The 18,113-nt window shown below is 45.3% G+C and overlaps 2 protein-coding genes across 2 annotated transcripts; both read right to left on the bottom strand.

Annotated features, from left to right (window-relative positions):
• Positions 1 to 1,143: 1,143 nt before the first annotated feature.
• Positions 1,144 to 8,499, bottom strand: prph (peripherin; the record flags this gene model as incomplete). Its single annotated transcript, XM_084440948.1, has 9 exons — positions 1,144 to 1,236; positions 1,666 to 1,739; positions 1,862 to 1,917; positions 2,137 to 2,357; positions 2,533 to 2,658; positions 2,923 to 3,087; positions 3,751 to 3,846; positions 5,268 to 5,328; positions 7,955 to 8,499. 9 exons carry the CDS (start codon positions 8,497 to 8,499, stop codon positions 1,144 to 1,146), a joined length of 1,437 nt encoding a protein of 478 aa, XP_084297074.1.
• A 5,685-nt stretch (positions 8,500 to 14,184) lies between these two features.
• On the bottom strand, positions 14,185 to 17,450 carry LOC311311206 (tubulin alpha-1C chain). The gene is made up of 4 exons (XM_084440878.1): positions 17,354 to 17,450; positions 15,627 to 15,849; positions 15,393 to 15,541; positions 14,185 to 15,276 (listed from the first exon to the last, which is right to left on the bottom strand). The coding sequence occupies exons 1-4, from the start codon at positions 17,354 to 17,356 to the stop codon at positions 14,302 to 14,304; spliced, it is 1,350 nt and encodes a 449-aa protein (XP_084297004.1). The 5' UTR covers positions 17,357 to 17,450; the 3' UTR covers positions 14,185 to 14,301.
• Between the last annotated feature and the right edge of the window lie 663 nt (positions 17,451 to 18,113).

Here is an 18,113-nt window from a genome sequence, read left to right as displayed (position 1 = left end):
TGATCCAAAACGTTAAAAACAGAGTTTAATATTTCCACTCTTTCTTATAGTGTATATGTACAGCATACTGTATGTATTATATTACTAGATCCTGACATTGAAAGCATCTCAGGCAACACAGAGAGGTGCAAAAGTCTTGCTATTTTAATATGGATACCGGAATGAAGTGACTAACTATAATACTGTAATTGTATTTTGGTCTCTGTGGCTGTTGAACACATAAGAACCTTAAGACATTTCCATGGCGGCATAAGTTTTCCCTGCTCAAATACTACACATGGTCCTAAAATAAAGACAATACAAGTCAAAGAAGCCAAAACATTAGTGTCTCTAAACTATATCTCTCTTGTTCACTAATGTGTTTGAAGCCAAGTTTGATCCCAGACTAGAGTTATTTGGAAAATACATATAAATTTGTTACAATTATCATCTTTGTCCATCTCACACAGGCTTTGACACCTAACCGTAGAAAGTGGCACATACATACAGATTAGAAAATAGGAAACAACAACAGTGATGTTCCAGTTGACTTTATTTGCATTTACATTTTGTTCATGTTTTTTCTATGGCTGCCAGAAACACACCCTCACATAATAGCAAAGCACATTTCTCTGTAATATTCTGTGTTATCGGATGACTGTGGTCCAAACTGCAGAGTATGTGGTGCTACTTTGGTTTCATACTGTTCTGTATCTATCATAGGCATTCTGGTCCCTCTCTCCAACATGTATGTTCTACGTCTCCCTTCCTGTGGAAAATCACTATGTTTTTCTACAAAAATGGTGTCTGTAAGGCTTTTAAGGAATTATACTGCAAATAAAGGCCTCAAGTGGTATATCAGTTGCTTTGCCCCAGCAGTTACTTACAGGTATGTTCACAAATGTTATCAGCAAGGACTGGTTGTTCTAAGTAGCACCAAGGTCACACTTTCTCAGGTGGATTCAAGTCGCACATCTACACTATCTGCTGGATAGACAAATAACCAATTTAAGAGTGAGCAGTGAGCAGCAATTGAGGAGTATGCAGCTTTAAAATGTTATTTTTTTTATTCTAATCATCTTGCTTCTTGGGTTCGTCCGTTTTCTTTTTATTCATTGATCATTGTTACATTTGAACCTGGAACAAGAAATGTATCTAACTACCCTATTCGTCCCTGTCGCTCTCGTCATCCCTGTCGCTCCTGTCACCCCTGCTCGGCTCCTGCCTCTCCCTCTCCTTCCTGGACTCCTTCACCACCTGGAGGAAGAGAGGTCAGATGTGTAAATGAAAAATCTTACTTGGTTTAGTTTAGATTTCAAAGAACACGCTGAGTGGTCGGTCAAGCTGGTTTCAAACAAAGACAATAGTTTTATTCTGTTACGAGTCTGCAGATTCGGACTCGAGCACAGGAAGTGAATCCAGAGTCACTTGAGGACAAGGTAGATAGGTTATAACGTGAAAAAGGAAGTGACATAGTTTCAGGATGAAGAGAACAGGGAAGTGATGTCACACAGGAAGAATTTGTAGTTTTAACAGACTGACCTATGAGAACGAACTACAAAGTTAGAACAACAGTCAAGTAGGAAAACAAAACACTTTGGTGAGACTTGAATTTCAGTCACAGATGACATCCACAGGTTTTACGAAAATGAACAAGGGCATTAGGGAGTACTTCTGGAACCTTACCTCTCCATCACGAATCTCCACGGTCTTAATCACCACATTCTTCTTGCTGGGGGGGTCAGGAGTTTTGTCGTAGTCTAAAGAGGAGAGGATCAGAGGAACAGTGATGTTGAAAGACACATCTGCATCTTTTACTTCACAAAGAGTGGAATAATTAACACATAAAAGAGGAGAAAGTAGAAATGCCAGATGCTCTTACCCCTGTCACCACCGCGATGACTCATGGGGCCCATGTTGAAGATGGGAACAGTGATCCTGACAGGAGACAGACCAATGAGAAGTCACCCTTGACCAGACCAGGTATAATATACACAATTATGTTTGTCATCCAAGGGTCATTTTCAATTGTGATGTCTACAATGGCATTAAATACTAGTGAAGTTGATGAATCTGGATTAGGATTACCAATCCACAGCAACAGTACTCATCACCCCCCCCACACACACACACACACACACATACACACACACACACCTGCTTTCCTCTCCTTCCAGAAGTTTGCGGTAGGTGGCGATCTCAATGTCCAGGGCCATCTTGACGTTGAGGAGGTCCTGGTACTCCCTAAGATGGCGGGCCATTTCATCCTTCAGGTGGCGGATCTCATCCTCCAGGCGAGACGAGTTGTCCTGGTAGTTACCGGCCTCCACGCCGAACTGGTCCTCCATCTCACGGATCTGCCGCATCAGAGCCTCGTTCTGAAACACACAGAAGGTTCAAGGTTCAAGGCTTTATTGTCATGTGTATTTATAAAATACAATTATGAAATGCACTGTGCCCGGCACTCTCAGACATCGTGTGTGTTGTGCTGGACGCACGCCGGGGGTGATAATGGGAGGTGGCTGAGGTCAGGGTTGGTTTGTGAGGCCTCACCGTGCTCTTCAGGGCGTCCACCTCACAGTTGAGGGCCTGGATCTGCCTGCGGGAATCGTTGGCGTCCTGCTTGCTCTGCCTGATCGCGTCGTTGTTACGCTTGGCCGACTCTGTCAGGTCAGCAAACTGCAGACACAACCGTTAGAATCATCTATGAACAATCACACCAAGAAGCGCTGCATGCTTTCAATACAGGGGTTATTTGTGCGTGTGTGTGTGTGTGTGTGTGTGTGTGTGTGTGTGTGTGTGTGTGTGTGTGTGTGTGTGTTGCCTCTGGGTATGAAATGCGCTATACAAATAAAGCTTTGATTGATTGATTGATTGATTGATTGTGTGTGTGTGTGTGTGTGTGTGTGTGTGTACCCAGCATGCATTTGTGTTTTTTTTTACCTTGGACTTGTACCACTCCTCAGACTCCTGCATGTTCTTGGAGGCGATGTTCTCGTACTGAGCCCTGATGTCCCTGAGGGCGGAGGTCAGGTCAGGCCTGGCGCTGTTGTCTACCTCCATCTTCATCTGCTGGGTCTGCACACTCACCTGCACATCCTGGATCTCCTGCGAAGAACACAGCACACACACAACACATGGTCACACCACACACAAACACACAGTCAAACCACACACAGCACACACAAACACATGGTCAAACCACACGCAAACACACAGTCAAACCACACACAAACACACAGTCAAACCACACACAAACACACAGTCAAACCACACACAGCACACACAAACACATGGTCACACCACACACAAACACACGGTCAAACCACACACAAACACACAGTCAAACCACACACAAACACACAGTCAAACCACACACAAACACACAGTCAAACCACACACAAACACACAGTCAAACCACACACAAACACACAGTCAAACCACACACAACACATGGTCAAACCACACACAAACACATGGTCACACCACACACAAACACATGGTCAAACCACACACAAACACACAGTCAAACCACACACAAACACGCAGTCACACCACACACAAACACACAGTCAAACCACACACAGCGCATACAAACACAATTTCAAATCACGGCCATCATAACCACAGTAGATCAGTGAGTAAGGGCCATAGTGGGACCTTACCATCGGTATGATTGTAGTTGTTGACCTTTGTGTGTGTTTGTTTACCAGCTGTTGTTGTTTATCAGCCGCTATGGGTGTTGTTGTTGTGGGTGTCATAAGGACTTACCTCATCGTGCAGCTTCTTGAGGAACTCGATCTCGTCCATCAGAGACTCAATCTTCCTCTCCAACTCACAGCGGGACAGCGTGGCATCGTCCACATCCTGGCCAGGGAGAGACCGGCTCTCATTAGCATGTCATCAACTTCATTTTCAGGCCAATAATAATAATAATAATAATTAAAAAAATAAAAAATAAAAAATAAAAAATAAAAAATAAAAAATAAAAAATAAAAAATAAAAAATAAAAAATAAAAAATAAAAAATAAAAAATAAAAAATAAAAAATAAAAAATAAAAAATAAAATAATGCATGGCCTTCTGAAAACTCGGAGTAGTGTTTGGGATGCATTATGGCTTCCTGTCTTTGGCTTGATGTTACTAGGGTTTGACTGATCTATCAAAAATGACCACATGGTGTCAGTGTTACATAAGTGTAGTAGAGAAGGCGAACACTTTTACATATAGACTTGCAATGTGCATCCATAATGCCTGGCCTCTGTCTTTATCATTGATTGTGTGTGTTCCAGGTTGTGTGGTCCAGGTTGTGATGTGTTGTTGCTGTTGTTGTTGCTGCTGTTGTTGTTGTTGTTGTTGTTGTTGTTGTTGTGTGTGTTAATGTCAATGTCATCTTATTATTTTATCATTTTATTTATATAGCACCATTCATACAAATCAATGTAGCACATAGTGCTTTACATAAAAGGAGATGGATAAAAACATCAATCATACAAACACAGTGAGAATAGATTTAAAAGAAACAATCAAAGTAAAAGCATTAAAATGGGGCTGCATACTGAATCACCGGAGCTGAGCGGACATGGCAGGACTCTTGACCTCTTGTGGTTTTGTGCACGGCTAACAATTCTACAATATTGGTTAGATGACAACTTACCGTCAACGTCAAGTTGTCTTAATAAAGTCTTACAACTGCTCCCACTAGAAAGGCTCACACATGTTCTCTGAGGAGATATGAACGGTTTCTTCTCTGTCTGGAGCCCCATTTTAAATTACATGGGAGAGGAACAAGCCAGAATTATACTAAGAGGTTTTGCAACTTAGAGATCTAGGTGACCATTAAGGGGTGAAGTATATAGCGTACTGTGATATGGAGGATGATGATATATGTTTGTACTGTATTGTATTGTTTGTATTGTGATTCATGTTGGTATTGTGACCGATATTTGTGATTTACGTTTGTACTGTGATGTCTGTTGATTGTTTATTCTTTTGTGCGATGTGTTTATTCTATAAAATGTAGATAAAATGTTGTGTTGTGTGTGTTGTGTGGTCCAGGTTGTGTTGTGTGTGTTGTGTGGTCCAGGTTGTGTTGTGTTGTGGTTGTGTTATTGTTGTTGTTGTGGTCCAGGTTGTGTTGTGTGTGTTGTGGTCCAGGTTGTGTTGTGTTGTTGTTGTTGTTGTTGTTGTTGTTGTTGTTGTTGTTGTTGTTGTTGTGTTGTTGTGTGGTCCAGGTTGTGTTGTTGTTATTGTTGTTGTTGTGTGTGTTGTGGTCCAGGCTGTGTTTACCTTGCGGAACAGGACCAGGTTGTTCTCAGCCTCAGCCCGTTTCTGGGTCTCATCATCAAGCCTGCATGGGAAGGGTTATGGGAAGGGTTTGGGTTTGGGTAGGGGTTGGGTTAGGGTTAGGGTTAGGGTTAGGGTTAGGGTTAGGGTTAGGGTTAGGGTTAGGGTTAGGGTTAGGGTAGGGGTAGGGTTAGGGTTAGGGTTAGGGTAGGGGTTAGGGTGGGAAGGGTTAGGGTTAGAGTAGGGGTAGGGGATGGGATGAGAAGGATTTGGGTTAGGGTAGGGGTAGGGGTTGGGTTGGGATGGGAAGGGTTAGGGTAGGGGTTGGGATGGGTAGGGGTAGGGGTTGGGTTGGGATGGGAAGTGTGTGGGTTAGGGTAGGGGTTGGGATGGAAAGGGAAGGGTTAGGGTAGGGGTTGGGATGGGAAGGGTTTGGCATGGGAAGGGGTTTGGATGGGGTGAGGCCACACAAACACACCAAACAGGCTTGTTACAATCAAAACACTCAATTGATATACACACTTTACCGTTTCTAAATACAGGATTAACTAAATTACCACAAAAACCTTAATAACACTTACGAACAATACAGATGACTAACAACACATTTACATGTAGGTGCAACATCTCTCCGTCTGAGCTGGTCACAAAAGCCTCCCCAAGAAAGAGGCATCAGCTGGCTAAAAGCCCCCTGGATCAATCTGGTAATCCAGCGACCCCTAAAAGGATTTGGGGGTGTGCCCAGTGGGGTCAGCAGCTGCTCTCCTGAACAAATGTGGCTAATCACATCGCCACGGAGGTCATCCACTCACACATACAGTATTTCCTCTCTTAATCCTGTCAACTCACGGCATTCTTTGGCAAACAACAACTGCATAGCCAACACTCACTAGCCAAGCCTCGCATGTGTTGTTGGTTTATTAACAGCTTTCAAAATTGTATTCAAATTGGCATCGGAATTTAAAAAAAAAGAAGATATATATATTATATACCAGGCTAAAGTGGGTCTATAAATCATTTCCTTTCATATCAGAAATAGGAAAGGGAGTGTCTTCCCCCTCCCTCAGTGATGAGTCATCACTTATTATATTACATCCACTCTGCTCTCAGTGGTCAGTATTAAATTACAGCGCTGCCACAGGAGATAGTCTGTCTGTGTGGTCAGTGTCCGGGCTACTGGGTGTGTCCCAGCCCGGGTCCGTCTCTCTGCCTGGACCCCGCCTCCTCAGACTGGACACGGTGAGGGGGGGAGGGGGGTATGTCACATGACAGGGCTCGCTGCCTTATCTTTAATTCATGTCGTGTCGCAGGGGTCCTTTTCTCCCTAATGGAGTATCTGGCACCATCCCATGAGCACAGGGGGACACTGAACACCCTAATGGACAAACTCTCATTGAGTCACATTGATTTTTCCAGATGCTATTTTTCTCACTGACCCCCCCCCCCCGCCTGCTGGCTCCACCCTGTGCGCAGTCTATCCATCTCCCCCCCTGTCATCCATGGGGCAGGGCACAACATGGAGAACATTTGTGTGTTTATGTGTAATTGGAAGTGACAGTGTGATTGTATGTGTGGCCACCGAGATCTTTCTAATAGTCTTGTAATAAAGATGTTAAAAGGTGAACTGCTCTGTTAGAGTTAGGGTTAGTGGAGGCTCTCTTGTGTATTTTGCCACACAACAGCTTTAGCTTTAATCAGTTGAGGCTAAGATAACTCTTCCTCTGGAACTAATATGTTGTTATATTTGATTAACTCGCAGTTAAATGCAAAGCCGTGGATGTTGAAGATGCCCCAGGAGGGTTGTATACTGCGGAGAGTGAGGGGTGTTTCCAGTGTCTCGTTCTCTCATTGTTGATTTGCGTGTCTCTTGGTTATAATGTACTGAGGCTCTCCATCTTGTTTTATGTTGGATCCTGCCCATGACCATGACATTCAGAACACACACACACACACACGCCCTGCAGTGGAGCACACACACACACACACACACACACACACACACACACACACACAGCGCAGTGGTCTGCTGCGGATCTTTTGTGTGCGTCCCTCCCAGTGCCACGCCCCATCCCATCACTGCTGGGCTGAGTTTGGCCGGAGCCCAAGAACCCCCTGTTCTCTGCATGTTCCTCACCTGACACATGAACACACAGCAATGTGAGCGTGTTTAGGAATGGAGGGGGGGGGGGGGGGGTGGCTGATGTGAAAGTCACAGACTGTCCCCACCCATGGTCCTCACCCCTCCCCCCCAGCAAACGCTGCCTACATCATCACAAGCGAGAGCAAAACTCCTCAAACTCTGATCCTACACCCCCAACTCTCCCCACACACCTCCCACAATGCTTCTGTGACCCCCACGCACCTCCTCGATACTCTTAACACTCCCCATTCCCTCCAAAAACGTCACCCGTGCACCACTCTAGGAATACCCCATTTTTATGTTACAACCTGCCCCCCAAATTACCAATAAAAATGTTTTTTTTTTTTTACTCAATTTACTGTCCATGATATACAGTCATTGAAAGAATTTTAAATAGTTTTTCAACCCAGGTCTGCTCCCAAAATATCTTTTTTTAATTAAATTTTTTAACCCTAACCCTTTTAACAATTACCCGTGTACTAGCCAAATGTGCTCCTGATTTCCCCAGCCCCTTCTCTCTCTCCGCATCCCGCCTCACGCTGTCACCCACCTCTGCTTCAGCAGGGCCATGTCTTCGGCAATGTTGTCACGCTCCACCTGGAACAGGTCCCTCTCTTTGCCCATGGCCTCCATCTGGTGCCTCATCTCGCGTAGCTCCTCCTGGAAGATTTCGGTGGCGCGGTTGGGCTGCCCCTGCTGCTGCTGACCTTTGAACTGGCAGAGCTCCTGCTGCAGCCCGCTGTTCTGCTGCTCCAGGTAGCGCACCTTCTCGATGAAGCTGGCGAAGCGGTCGTTGAGGTCCTGGAGCTCGGCCTTCTCGTTGCTGCGCGTGGCCAGGAACTCCTGGTTGATGGCGTCGGCCACGGTGAAGTCCACCTTTTCGTAGGTGAGGCGGGGGGGCTGGGTGCTGGAGCGCACGCGCTGGTGTTGGTAGTTGGGGGAGCGGGTCACCGCCGGGGACATGGAGCGCATGTAGCGCCCTCCGGAGTAGGCCATGCGGGAGGACACCGGGGAGTAGGAGGACATGGAGACGGGGCTGGGGGACCCGAAGGTGCGTCGGTAGGAGGTGGAGGTGCGGACGGAAGGATGACTCATGGCTGCTCTTCGTCTCTCTATCTCTACTGACTCTGTCCTTCTCGGGATCGCTTCTTCTTCTCTGGTTGGCGGAGCTGGAGCAGGAAGCAAGGAGCTGAGCAACAGGACGTCCGACTCGGGAGTCCGGGGCTTTTATACAAGCGAGCACCCCCCCACCTCCGCCTCGCCCCCTCCTCCGCCTCACCCCTCCCCTCCATCCTCCATCCCCGCCTCTCCACAACCCCCCCCCCCCCCCCCCCCCCAGAGCCCTTTCCTCCTTCCTCTATCCATCACTCCGCAGCATCCATAGCTAGGCCACTCCCTAGCCTTCAGCAGACCCACCCTCCTTCTCGCTCTCCCTCCCGCCGGCCCCTCCCTTCCGGCGGTAGTCCTTGGCAGGAGGCCAAGCTGTCTCCCACATTAATGCTTTTATCGCTAACGATGTCTCCTCTGCTCAGCCCACCACCCCTCCCCATCTTCACCTTGACATCTAATAGACAGCATCCCCCATGTAGGATGGCTGTGTCCGCTTCCTTACTTTCTGTGTGTTACACTCAAAGTACTCCCCCTGTTGCTCTCCCCTGCCTTACTGTCTATAGGAATTGCTATCCCCTCCGAATGTCAGTCTCTGTGTATTCAGATAAGGGATCATCACGTGTACTGATGGCTGATTAAGCCGTGACTTCACAGCGGAAATTGTTCTATCCTGTTCCACTCTCTCTACGCTTCCTTTGTTTCCACCGTAATGGAATATGTTATTGATGTCCTGGGAGGCTAGGGCACAGCCATGACTGTGCAGTTCTGCCCCATAGAACAGGCCTGTGGACTGCCTGCAGTCAACCATCTTGGTTTTAAGACCCGATAAATTAGGGATAAGTAAATAAATGAGGGATGGGGAATATTTCATGCGCAAGAAATCTTCAGAGGAACCGAAGCAGGATATTTTCTTTCTTAAAGAAAGTGAGAAAGGTAAACAATGTTCACCAGAGCGACCGGAGACTTCATCTACATCAGATTTAAACTGATTTAATTTAATCTGAAGGAATAGCATGCTGGACTTCTTGTGATTAACAATATGAACAGGTCTGGAGAAAAAGGATGTCAGAAATGTCTTTGAGCTGTGCAGGGTGGCCTGTGTCATCAAACGTGAGAAAAACAACCCTACATCAATGCTAAATATAGAGCAGTAGTTAACAGTAGTAGTTAGGCTATTTAGAGGAAACTACAGGATGCACTGGGAAATCTGCCCTGCATGAAAACAAGACAACAGTTCAGTCAAGTGTTCTGACACAAGTTTGATTATACATGATGTACACTAATGTTTTAATCAATTGAAATCAAAGTACATGATGTACACTAATGTTTTAATCAATTGAGATCAAGGTAAGCTGTGTAATGTCACTGTTGCTGTACTGTATACAAGCCCAGCAGCCGATCAAGGTAGATTTTGTGAGGTTGATGGCGGCTGCTGCTGTCTCTCTCTGCAGACCACCATGTGTGGCCTGCATGCATGTGTGTGTGTGGGTGCTTGTCTGCTGTTGTTTTAGTTGATGTGTGCAAAGACATGCTACCGATCCAGTGTAATGTTGGCGCCGTGCTGAGCACACACCTTGTCAGGGGTGGGAGGTTCTCTCTCTTTTCCCATCCCTCCCTCTCTCTCTCCCTCTCTGTCCCTCTCTCTCTCTCCCTCTTTGTCTCCCCCTCTCTCTCTCTCCCCCTCTCTCTCTCCCTCTCATTGTCTGTCCTTTCTCTCCCTCTGTCCCTGTCCTGTACACCCACCTCTCCTCCAAATAAAGTTCTGCAACATACAGTATAGCATTCCATCATTTCTCTCTCCCTCTCTCTTTCTTTTCTTCTCACTTTCTCTCTCACTCCCTTTTTTCTTTTTTTTTCTCTGTCTATCTGTCTGTCTGTCTCTCTCTCTCTCTCTCTCTCTGTCTGTCTCTCTCTCTCTGTCTCTCTCGGTGTATCTCTGTGTGTCTGTCTCTCTCTCTCTCTCTCTCTCTCTCTCTGTCTCTCTCTCTCGGTGTATCTCTGTGTCTCTCTCTGTGTCTCTCTCTCTCTCTCTCTCTCTCTCTGTGTCTCTCTCTCTGTGTCTATGTAAAGCTACATGACTACAGCACTCAGCCAGCTGCTGCCAGCGTCTGTCTCACTATAATTAATTTCCTGTGTGTTAGCCTAGCACCATAATCTAATCAACCTGCTTCTAGTAAATTAGTTCTCTCTCTCTCTCTCTCTCTCTCTCTCTCCCTCTCTCGCTCTATCTCTCTCATGTTCTTAGTGGAAAATCACACAATGCAGCAGCAATTTTTCACTGTTCATGTTTTTCCAGTACAGACCAATACTGGCATATGGTGACTGATCAGGTTTCCTGTCCTGGATCTGTGTGTCACATGTACGGGTTCTCTCTCATCCTCCATACAGACCAAGTCAGTCAGTGGCTAAAGCAGTTACACTGATGATTCCTGTAATGTTAGCTATTTTGCTGCAATTGGTTCAAATTCTGTTTCTGGACAAAGGTAAGGGATAAACCCAGATAACACAAGGCTAGCGGACCTACAGCAGGTCCCCGATGGACGAGCTGGCGGACATCCGGCCGAATCCGCTGGCGGGTTCCTGGCCATTTGCACATCGAATGGCAAGTGGACCTCTGGTGGATTATTAGCATCAGGGACAGCGGTCCGCTAGTAATCTGAAATGCTCCCACTATTGCTTCACCACTATTCCACTGGTAGTGTATTGTCTATAGCCTAGGCCCATTGGCCCTAGGCTTATGGACTTCTATTGCTAAATTAACTTACTAATTTTTTGGGTAACCCTTCCTTTCATAGTCCCCCATTTACTAAACATTTACCTGGTAAATACATGCAAAGTACAGCCTAATATATAATGGGTAATTACTGAGACACCAATACTGTAGGTATAATTTCAAAACAGGAGTATTTCAAATGTTCAATTACTGCACATAAATTCAATAACTGACATAGCACCACCAGGTAACCACATTTATACATAACTTCTATAACATCCAGTGACAAACACAAATGACAAATCACAATGCTCATATTTATTAAAATGCTTTGAATTATATTAATTATAACTGGTGGATCCAGTTATAATTAGGAATCTGGGAGTGGGACCGAGAACACGAAGAGCAGAAAACAAAACACAGAGTTGCACACACAGAGAAACATAACAGTAAGCACAAGTCTAGTATATCAATGGGACTTGTAATTGGTCACTTAATTGGTCACCCAGTTTCTGCAATCAGTTTGACACGGTTAATTCATCTGAAAAACTGTACATTTCCTATTTTATTTAGTATTTATATAGTATTTAGACTAAATAATGATAGCCATACCAACATGACCATGGCCTGGAGGTAGTAGGGGGCTGTTCCTTTCATTGCCCTGTAGGCAAGCTCCAGAGTTTTAAACTGGATGCGAGCCGCTACAGGCAGCCAGTGTAGGGAACGGAGAAGGGAAGTTGTGTGGGAGAACTTGGGGTGGTTGAACACCAGGCGAGCAGCAGCTTTCTGGACAAGTTCCAGAGGTTTAATGGCTGACGCCGGGGCCCCAGCGAGGAGGGAGTTGCAGTAGTCCAGGCGGGAGATGACCAGGGCCTGGATGAGCACCTGCGCCGTTTCATCAGTGAAGAAAGGTCAAATCCTACTGATCTTGTAGAGCATGAATCAGCAGGAGCGTGTGACGGATATGATACAGTATGTGCAGAGAACGACGTCACACCCAGGTTCCTTGCAGTCCGGGTCGGCGTGTATTATGACATGTAATATACAGATATAAAATGCAGTGTGTAACACAGGGAGAGCACTGTATATGGCCTTGTGCCAAACGTAGTCTGGGATGATGAATGAGGATGATGTTCGGTATCAGATTTTGGATTGCTAATCTCCATAATGGAGAACATTGAGTGCTTAAAACAAATATAGATCAGCATGTTAGCAGTGAGTGGGGTTGACAGACAGTAATGGTGAACAATGACCCCAGGTCCGCCTGGTATTATCTTTGTGTTGCTGTGGTCCAATCGCGTGTGCTTTTGACTGTCCTCCATGCTTTTAATGATAAGATAAGCTTCATTGTGTTCCCATAAAAGTAATGTTAAAATAATTACTGTCTTAAAAATGACAATTAGCCTTCCTAGAATCAGTTGTGTTCATGCAGAGGACTTCAGGCGAACCATCATAAGATAAGATAAGACTTTAGTGATCCCCCCAGGGGGAAATTTGGCATTTGAGCAGTTGGGAATTATAGAAACGTTGAAAAGAAGAGAAAGACCAGATACAGGATAACAAAAAAAGACTGGATAAGATGGCGTATCAGCATAAAAAAGGGACATCAAGGACCATGTACATCCATATGTACAGTAGAGTAGAATAGTATAGAATAGAAAAAAAATATATATATATATATATATGTATGCATACATTCAGTCTGTATAAATATATATATAACTATACAAAAGCAATGGACTACTGTACATTGTGATCTTTTAGCCTTGAGCTACACTCTGTAAGAGCTTTGAACAGCAAAGCAGAGTGGAGTTTAGAGCTCGTCATTGTCTGTCCTTCATGGGGGACGTCAAACTGCAGCTCAACCTGTGTCCTGATTTCTGCATCATGCATCAACCAACATCCTTCACATCACAAAAGACATCCTTTGAACTCTTCTGAGTTTACTTTAATCCCCCATCAGATGTCAGTTGTGAGGGGAAGGAAAGGTATAGGATACTTCTGTCGTGGCTTGTTTTGAACATGGCCAGGGCTGGATGACACATGCATGAACGTCAGCTGTGCGCCTCGCCTTCAGACCCCAGAGGTCTGTCACAATAACGACGCTGACCGTAATGCAAAGGCCCAGCTCAGCACGTAAGAACTCATTCATAATTCATGAATGGCCAGGACCCCTTCCTGAGTATGACATGGTCAATACATCCAGATACCACTGATGTGAACCTGCAGTACATGCCCTTCATATGGCTTTGTATCATATAACATTCCTCTACGCCACAATACACGCTTACTGAATAAATTTCCTGTGAAGTTTTAAGCCTCTGTGCTAATAATACTGCAATCATTGATGTAAGCTAGAAAGGTGAAATCACACTATAGCTGAAGTATAACTAAGGCTTAGTCACCACCCATGAATATTTCTTCAAATCAGTTAAACATGCAATATTAACTCTTATAACTACTGTTCAATAATATAACAATAACCATCTAACTCTTACCTCACCATTTATAAGGTGCTACATGTTTTGCTCCGAGCTAAAACAATGTATTTAGTTAACATTCCCTGTGATCCTGGTCCATTAGACCTCATTCTCTCTGGGGTTCAAAACACAGTACAGCAACTTATGTAATAAGCAGTGCAATAGTCATTTAGAAGTAGTTCATTAGTAGTAGCCTCATACACATAGCATGGGAATTATGTTTCCCCATTAAGGTTGGCAGTTCGAATCCCGGCTCCTACTGCCCACATGTCGAAGTCTCCTTGGGCAAGACACTGAACCCCCTGCTCCCAGAGAGTAGGCTAGCACCTTGCATGGCAGCTTCCGCCATTGGTACGCATGTATGAACCTGGGTGAATGAGGCCATTGTAAAGTGATTTGGACAAATGCACTATACAAGTGCAGTCCATTTACCACATAACTACAGTATAAACAAGAGACGGAAGAAATAAGTTTACATTAAATTTGACTTTTATTGCAGTAAAAGATCAAGAAAGGGACAGAAAAAATAATTTTCAAGAGGAATGTAGACAGGTTGGAAAGTTGGATCCTTGGTTAGAAACACTAGGAACACATTTAGTATTCTTCTCCCTCATCCTCTCCCTCGACACTATCTGCACCCACCTCCTCATAATCCTTCTCCAGGGCAGCCATGTCCTCCCTGGCCTCAGAGAACTCTCCCTCCTCCATACCCTCACCTACGTACCAGTGCACAAAGGCACGCTTGGCGTACATCAGGTCAAACTTGTGGTCAAGACGAGCCCAGGCCTCTGCCACTGCAGTGGTGTTGCTAAGCATGCACACAGCCCTCTGGACCTTGGCCAGATCTCCACCAGGCACCACAGTGGGGGGCTGGTAGTTGATACCAACCTTGAAACCAGTGGGACACCAATCTACAAACTGGATGGAGCGTTTGGTCTTAATGGTGGCAATGGCAGCATTGACATCTTTGGGTACCACATCGCCACGGTAAAGCAGACAGCAGGCCATGTACTTGCCGTGACGAGGGTCACATTTCACCATCTGATTGGCTGGCTCAAAGCAAGCATTTGTGATCTCTGAAACAGTCAGCTGCTCATGGTAAGCCTTCTCAGCTGAGATGACCGGGGCATAGGTGGCCAGGGGGAAGTGGATTCGGGGGTAGGGCACCAAGTTGGTCTGGAACTCTGTCAGATCAACATTGAGGGCACCATCGAATCGGAGAGAGGCGGTGATTGAAGAGACTATCTGACTAATCAACCTGTTAAGGTTGGTGTAGGAGGGGCGCTCGATATCTAGGTTCCTACGACAGATGTCATAGATGGCCTCATTGTCCACCATGAAAGCGCAGTCAGAGTGCTCCAGGGTGGTGTGGGTGGTCAGGATGGAGTTGTAGGGCTCCACCACAGCAGTGGACACCTGTGGAGCTGGGTAGATGGAGAACTCAAGCTTGGACTTCTTGCCATAGTCAACAGACAGGCGCTCCATCAGCAGAGAGGTGAAACCAGAACCGGTACCACCTCCAAAGCTGTGGAAGACCAGAAAGCCCTGGAGCCCAGTACACTGGTCGGACTGGAGACAGAGACAGAGGAAAGAAACGATTCATATTATTGTTGAATAAAATGTGAAGATATGTAGAATCTAAGTCAATAAGAATAAGAGGACACGTAGGTTTCTTGGTGTCTCACCAGTTTGCGAATCCTGTCCAGAACTATGTCAATGATCTCTTTGCCGATGGTGTAATGCCCACGGGCGTAGTTGTTGGCTGCATCCTCCTTTCCTGTGATCAGCTGCTCAGGGTGGAAGAGCTGGCGGTAAGTCCCACTGCGCACCTCATCTAGAGAACAAAACCAAAGTGCTTAGTTTAAGAACTCAGGACCACAGTGAAGAACCACAGAATTGTCTCTCTATATTCATCTCACCAATGACGGTGGGCTCCAGATCCACAAACACAGCTCTGGGGACGTGCTTGCCAGCTCCCGTCTCGCTGAAGAAGGTGTTGAAGGAGTCGTCTCCTCCTCCGCGTGGCTTATCACTGGGCATCTGACCGTCCGGCTGGATCCCATGTTCCAGACAGTAGAGCTCCCAGCAGGCATTGCCAATCTGGACGCCAGCCTGGCCCACGTGGATGGAGATGCACTCACGCTGTAAGAGAGAGAACAGGCATGTTAATAATTACTGAACCTACAGGCATTCTTAGTTGTGTTGCACTGCACGTGTGATGTGTGTAATATACACACATTTATAGATGGGAAAAACCCACAAGTTTCTTCTCATCAGGGAGTGCATGTGTGTGCGTCTACATGTTGTGCGTAGCTTTGGTGTCAGAGTTTGCAGACCAGCTGTCTGTGAATGTGTTCAGCCATGAAGGAGACAGGCCTGCGTTGTTTCACTGGTGCAGAAAATCACATGATTACAGCCTTTCATAGCGCTTATGGCTCTGATTCAAAGTGGCAAGGCTGGAATTCCTGCTTAATCGTTTACAAAAGATAATTTTCATATAATATTAAACTCATGTCCAAACTTTCCAGTGAAATTCAAGAAACTGAAAATTAGGGCGTGCCCCTCTGTGGCAATTACACCCTATGAATGCTCTTTTATAATCTGGATGACTAAAAGTGAAATGGTCCCAAATATTTTGGTGTCTAATTTACAGTATGTACTTGGATAGTACGAAATATGTGGACGGGTTTATATACCCACGCCCAACCAAATCAGGAATGATGAGTCATGTCATCGCCATGTGTTCAGGGATCATAGGACAATGGGAGAGACCGTTAATCCCCGTTGTAAACGACACTGATAGTCAGCAACGAGTATGAATGGATGGTAGAAGGAACAGCCTGAAACAGCAACATTTGTGTGGGGAACCATTGGTGTAGCCTAGACTAGATCTGATCCGTTTCCCCTGATGGAGAAAATGTGCATTTCTTAAAATGAAGATGATGCAGTCTTGGAAAACAGGCTAATGCCAGACGAAATGGAGTCCCATTCAGCCCACAGTACTCGAAATGGCGTCTTAAAATGAAATGTAGTCCAGTTAGGCTATTTGAACTATATGTTTTTCTATTGTGTGTACTATGCGGCTAGGCTGAGACAGTAGACTAGCTACTAACATGACATAAAACCACGTGGTGCACACTTTCAGAATTATTACAATAATGTATTAGTTATTACTACTAGTCTTCTAATAATTGCCTGATTGTAGTTCTCCCCGTTCCTCGTGAAATGGTCAGGTTATGTGATACTTCCCCCTGTCCTCATAACCAGGTCTGAGAGGAAGCAGAGCCCCGCCTAGCAGAGACGGGCCTTTGATTCTGTGTCGCAGCAGCAGAAAACTGCTCAAACTCATCCAAAACTCATCCAAAAAACGTTCAAAGTAGACGACAGTTATCGTGTGACAAAGAGAAGGGCAGTGGTCATGCCGTTTTGATTCATTCATGTCACAAAAGCATCAGATTGATGTCGAGTGGACGGTGAAAATTGCAGTTAAGGAAACGTATAGTATCGACTATCAATGTCAGACATTAGAAATACAGCAGGTATCATAGCTATATTCTGGTTATATTTAACTAACTAAGTTAATTTTAAACACTTTATCAAAATACCCCTACATAACAACGCAAGTCATTCTTACACTCACACTTACCATGTCTAAGAAGAGGAGTTAAAATGTGGAATATAGTGAAAACAAGAAAACCGTAGTTTGGACCAACTCTCACACGGCGACCGTTAGGAGTCTGTAGTGAGAAGTTTGAACTGAATGAGGTCGGGCGGGGCGCTTTATAGGGCAGATGACGTCAGCAAGAACGAGGCGGCCGTTGGGATGAAATCCCGCCCACTTCAGGAAAAAGGTCGCGAGGCAGCCTTTTCCAATTGGACAGTTTGAACATCTAACGTGACACAGTTATGGGAAACCGTTAGGTTTTTGAACGTGATCTCATTATAAAGATGAGGTAAATCACTGATTTGAATAGGAACAAAACATACTAGATATGCTATTTTTGTCTCTTTTTTATCCTTTCTAAAGGGATGCGTGTTATTTTGTTGAGATTAAATTAAAGTCTGCCTTTTATTGTGCATGGCAGCCAATGCACCTAGGATAGCGTTTGAATGTTGACCTGCATTTCTCTGTTGGCACCACAAGAGGCAGTAGTCCCAGCACACCAAAATAAAGATGGAGACCAAAATCAACCTGCCGATCTACACTGCACAAGTAGAGTAGCGGTGAAAGCAATGGCTCCCACACGGGAGATCAGGGTTCAGTGGGGATGATTTTATGGGACACCCCTAACCTCCACATGTTCATCCTTTCACTCCAACCTTTACCCCTTGCCTTATAGGTCAGATCCTGTCCCAACCCCAACCCTTATTCTAACCTAAACCCACACTCCTTCCCTTATATGTCA

Source organism: Borostomias antarcticus (assembly GCF_949987555.1).
Source record: "Borostomias antarcticus genome assembly, chromosome: 7".
NCBI lineage: Eukaryota > Metazoa > Chordata > Actinopteri > Stomiiformes > Stomiidae > Borostomias > Borostomias antarcticus.
The sequence above is the reverse complement of the archived record's forward strand: the minus strand, read 5'-3'. Positions and strand labels throughout refer to the sequence as shown.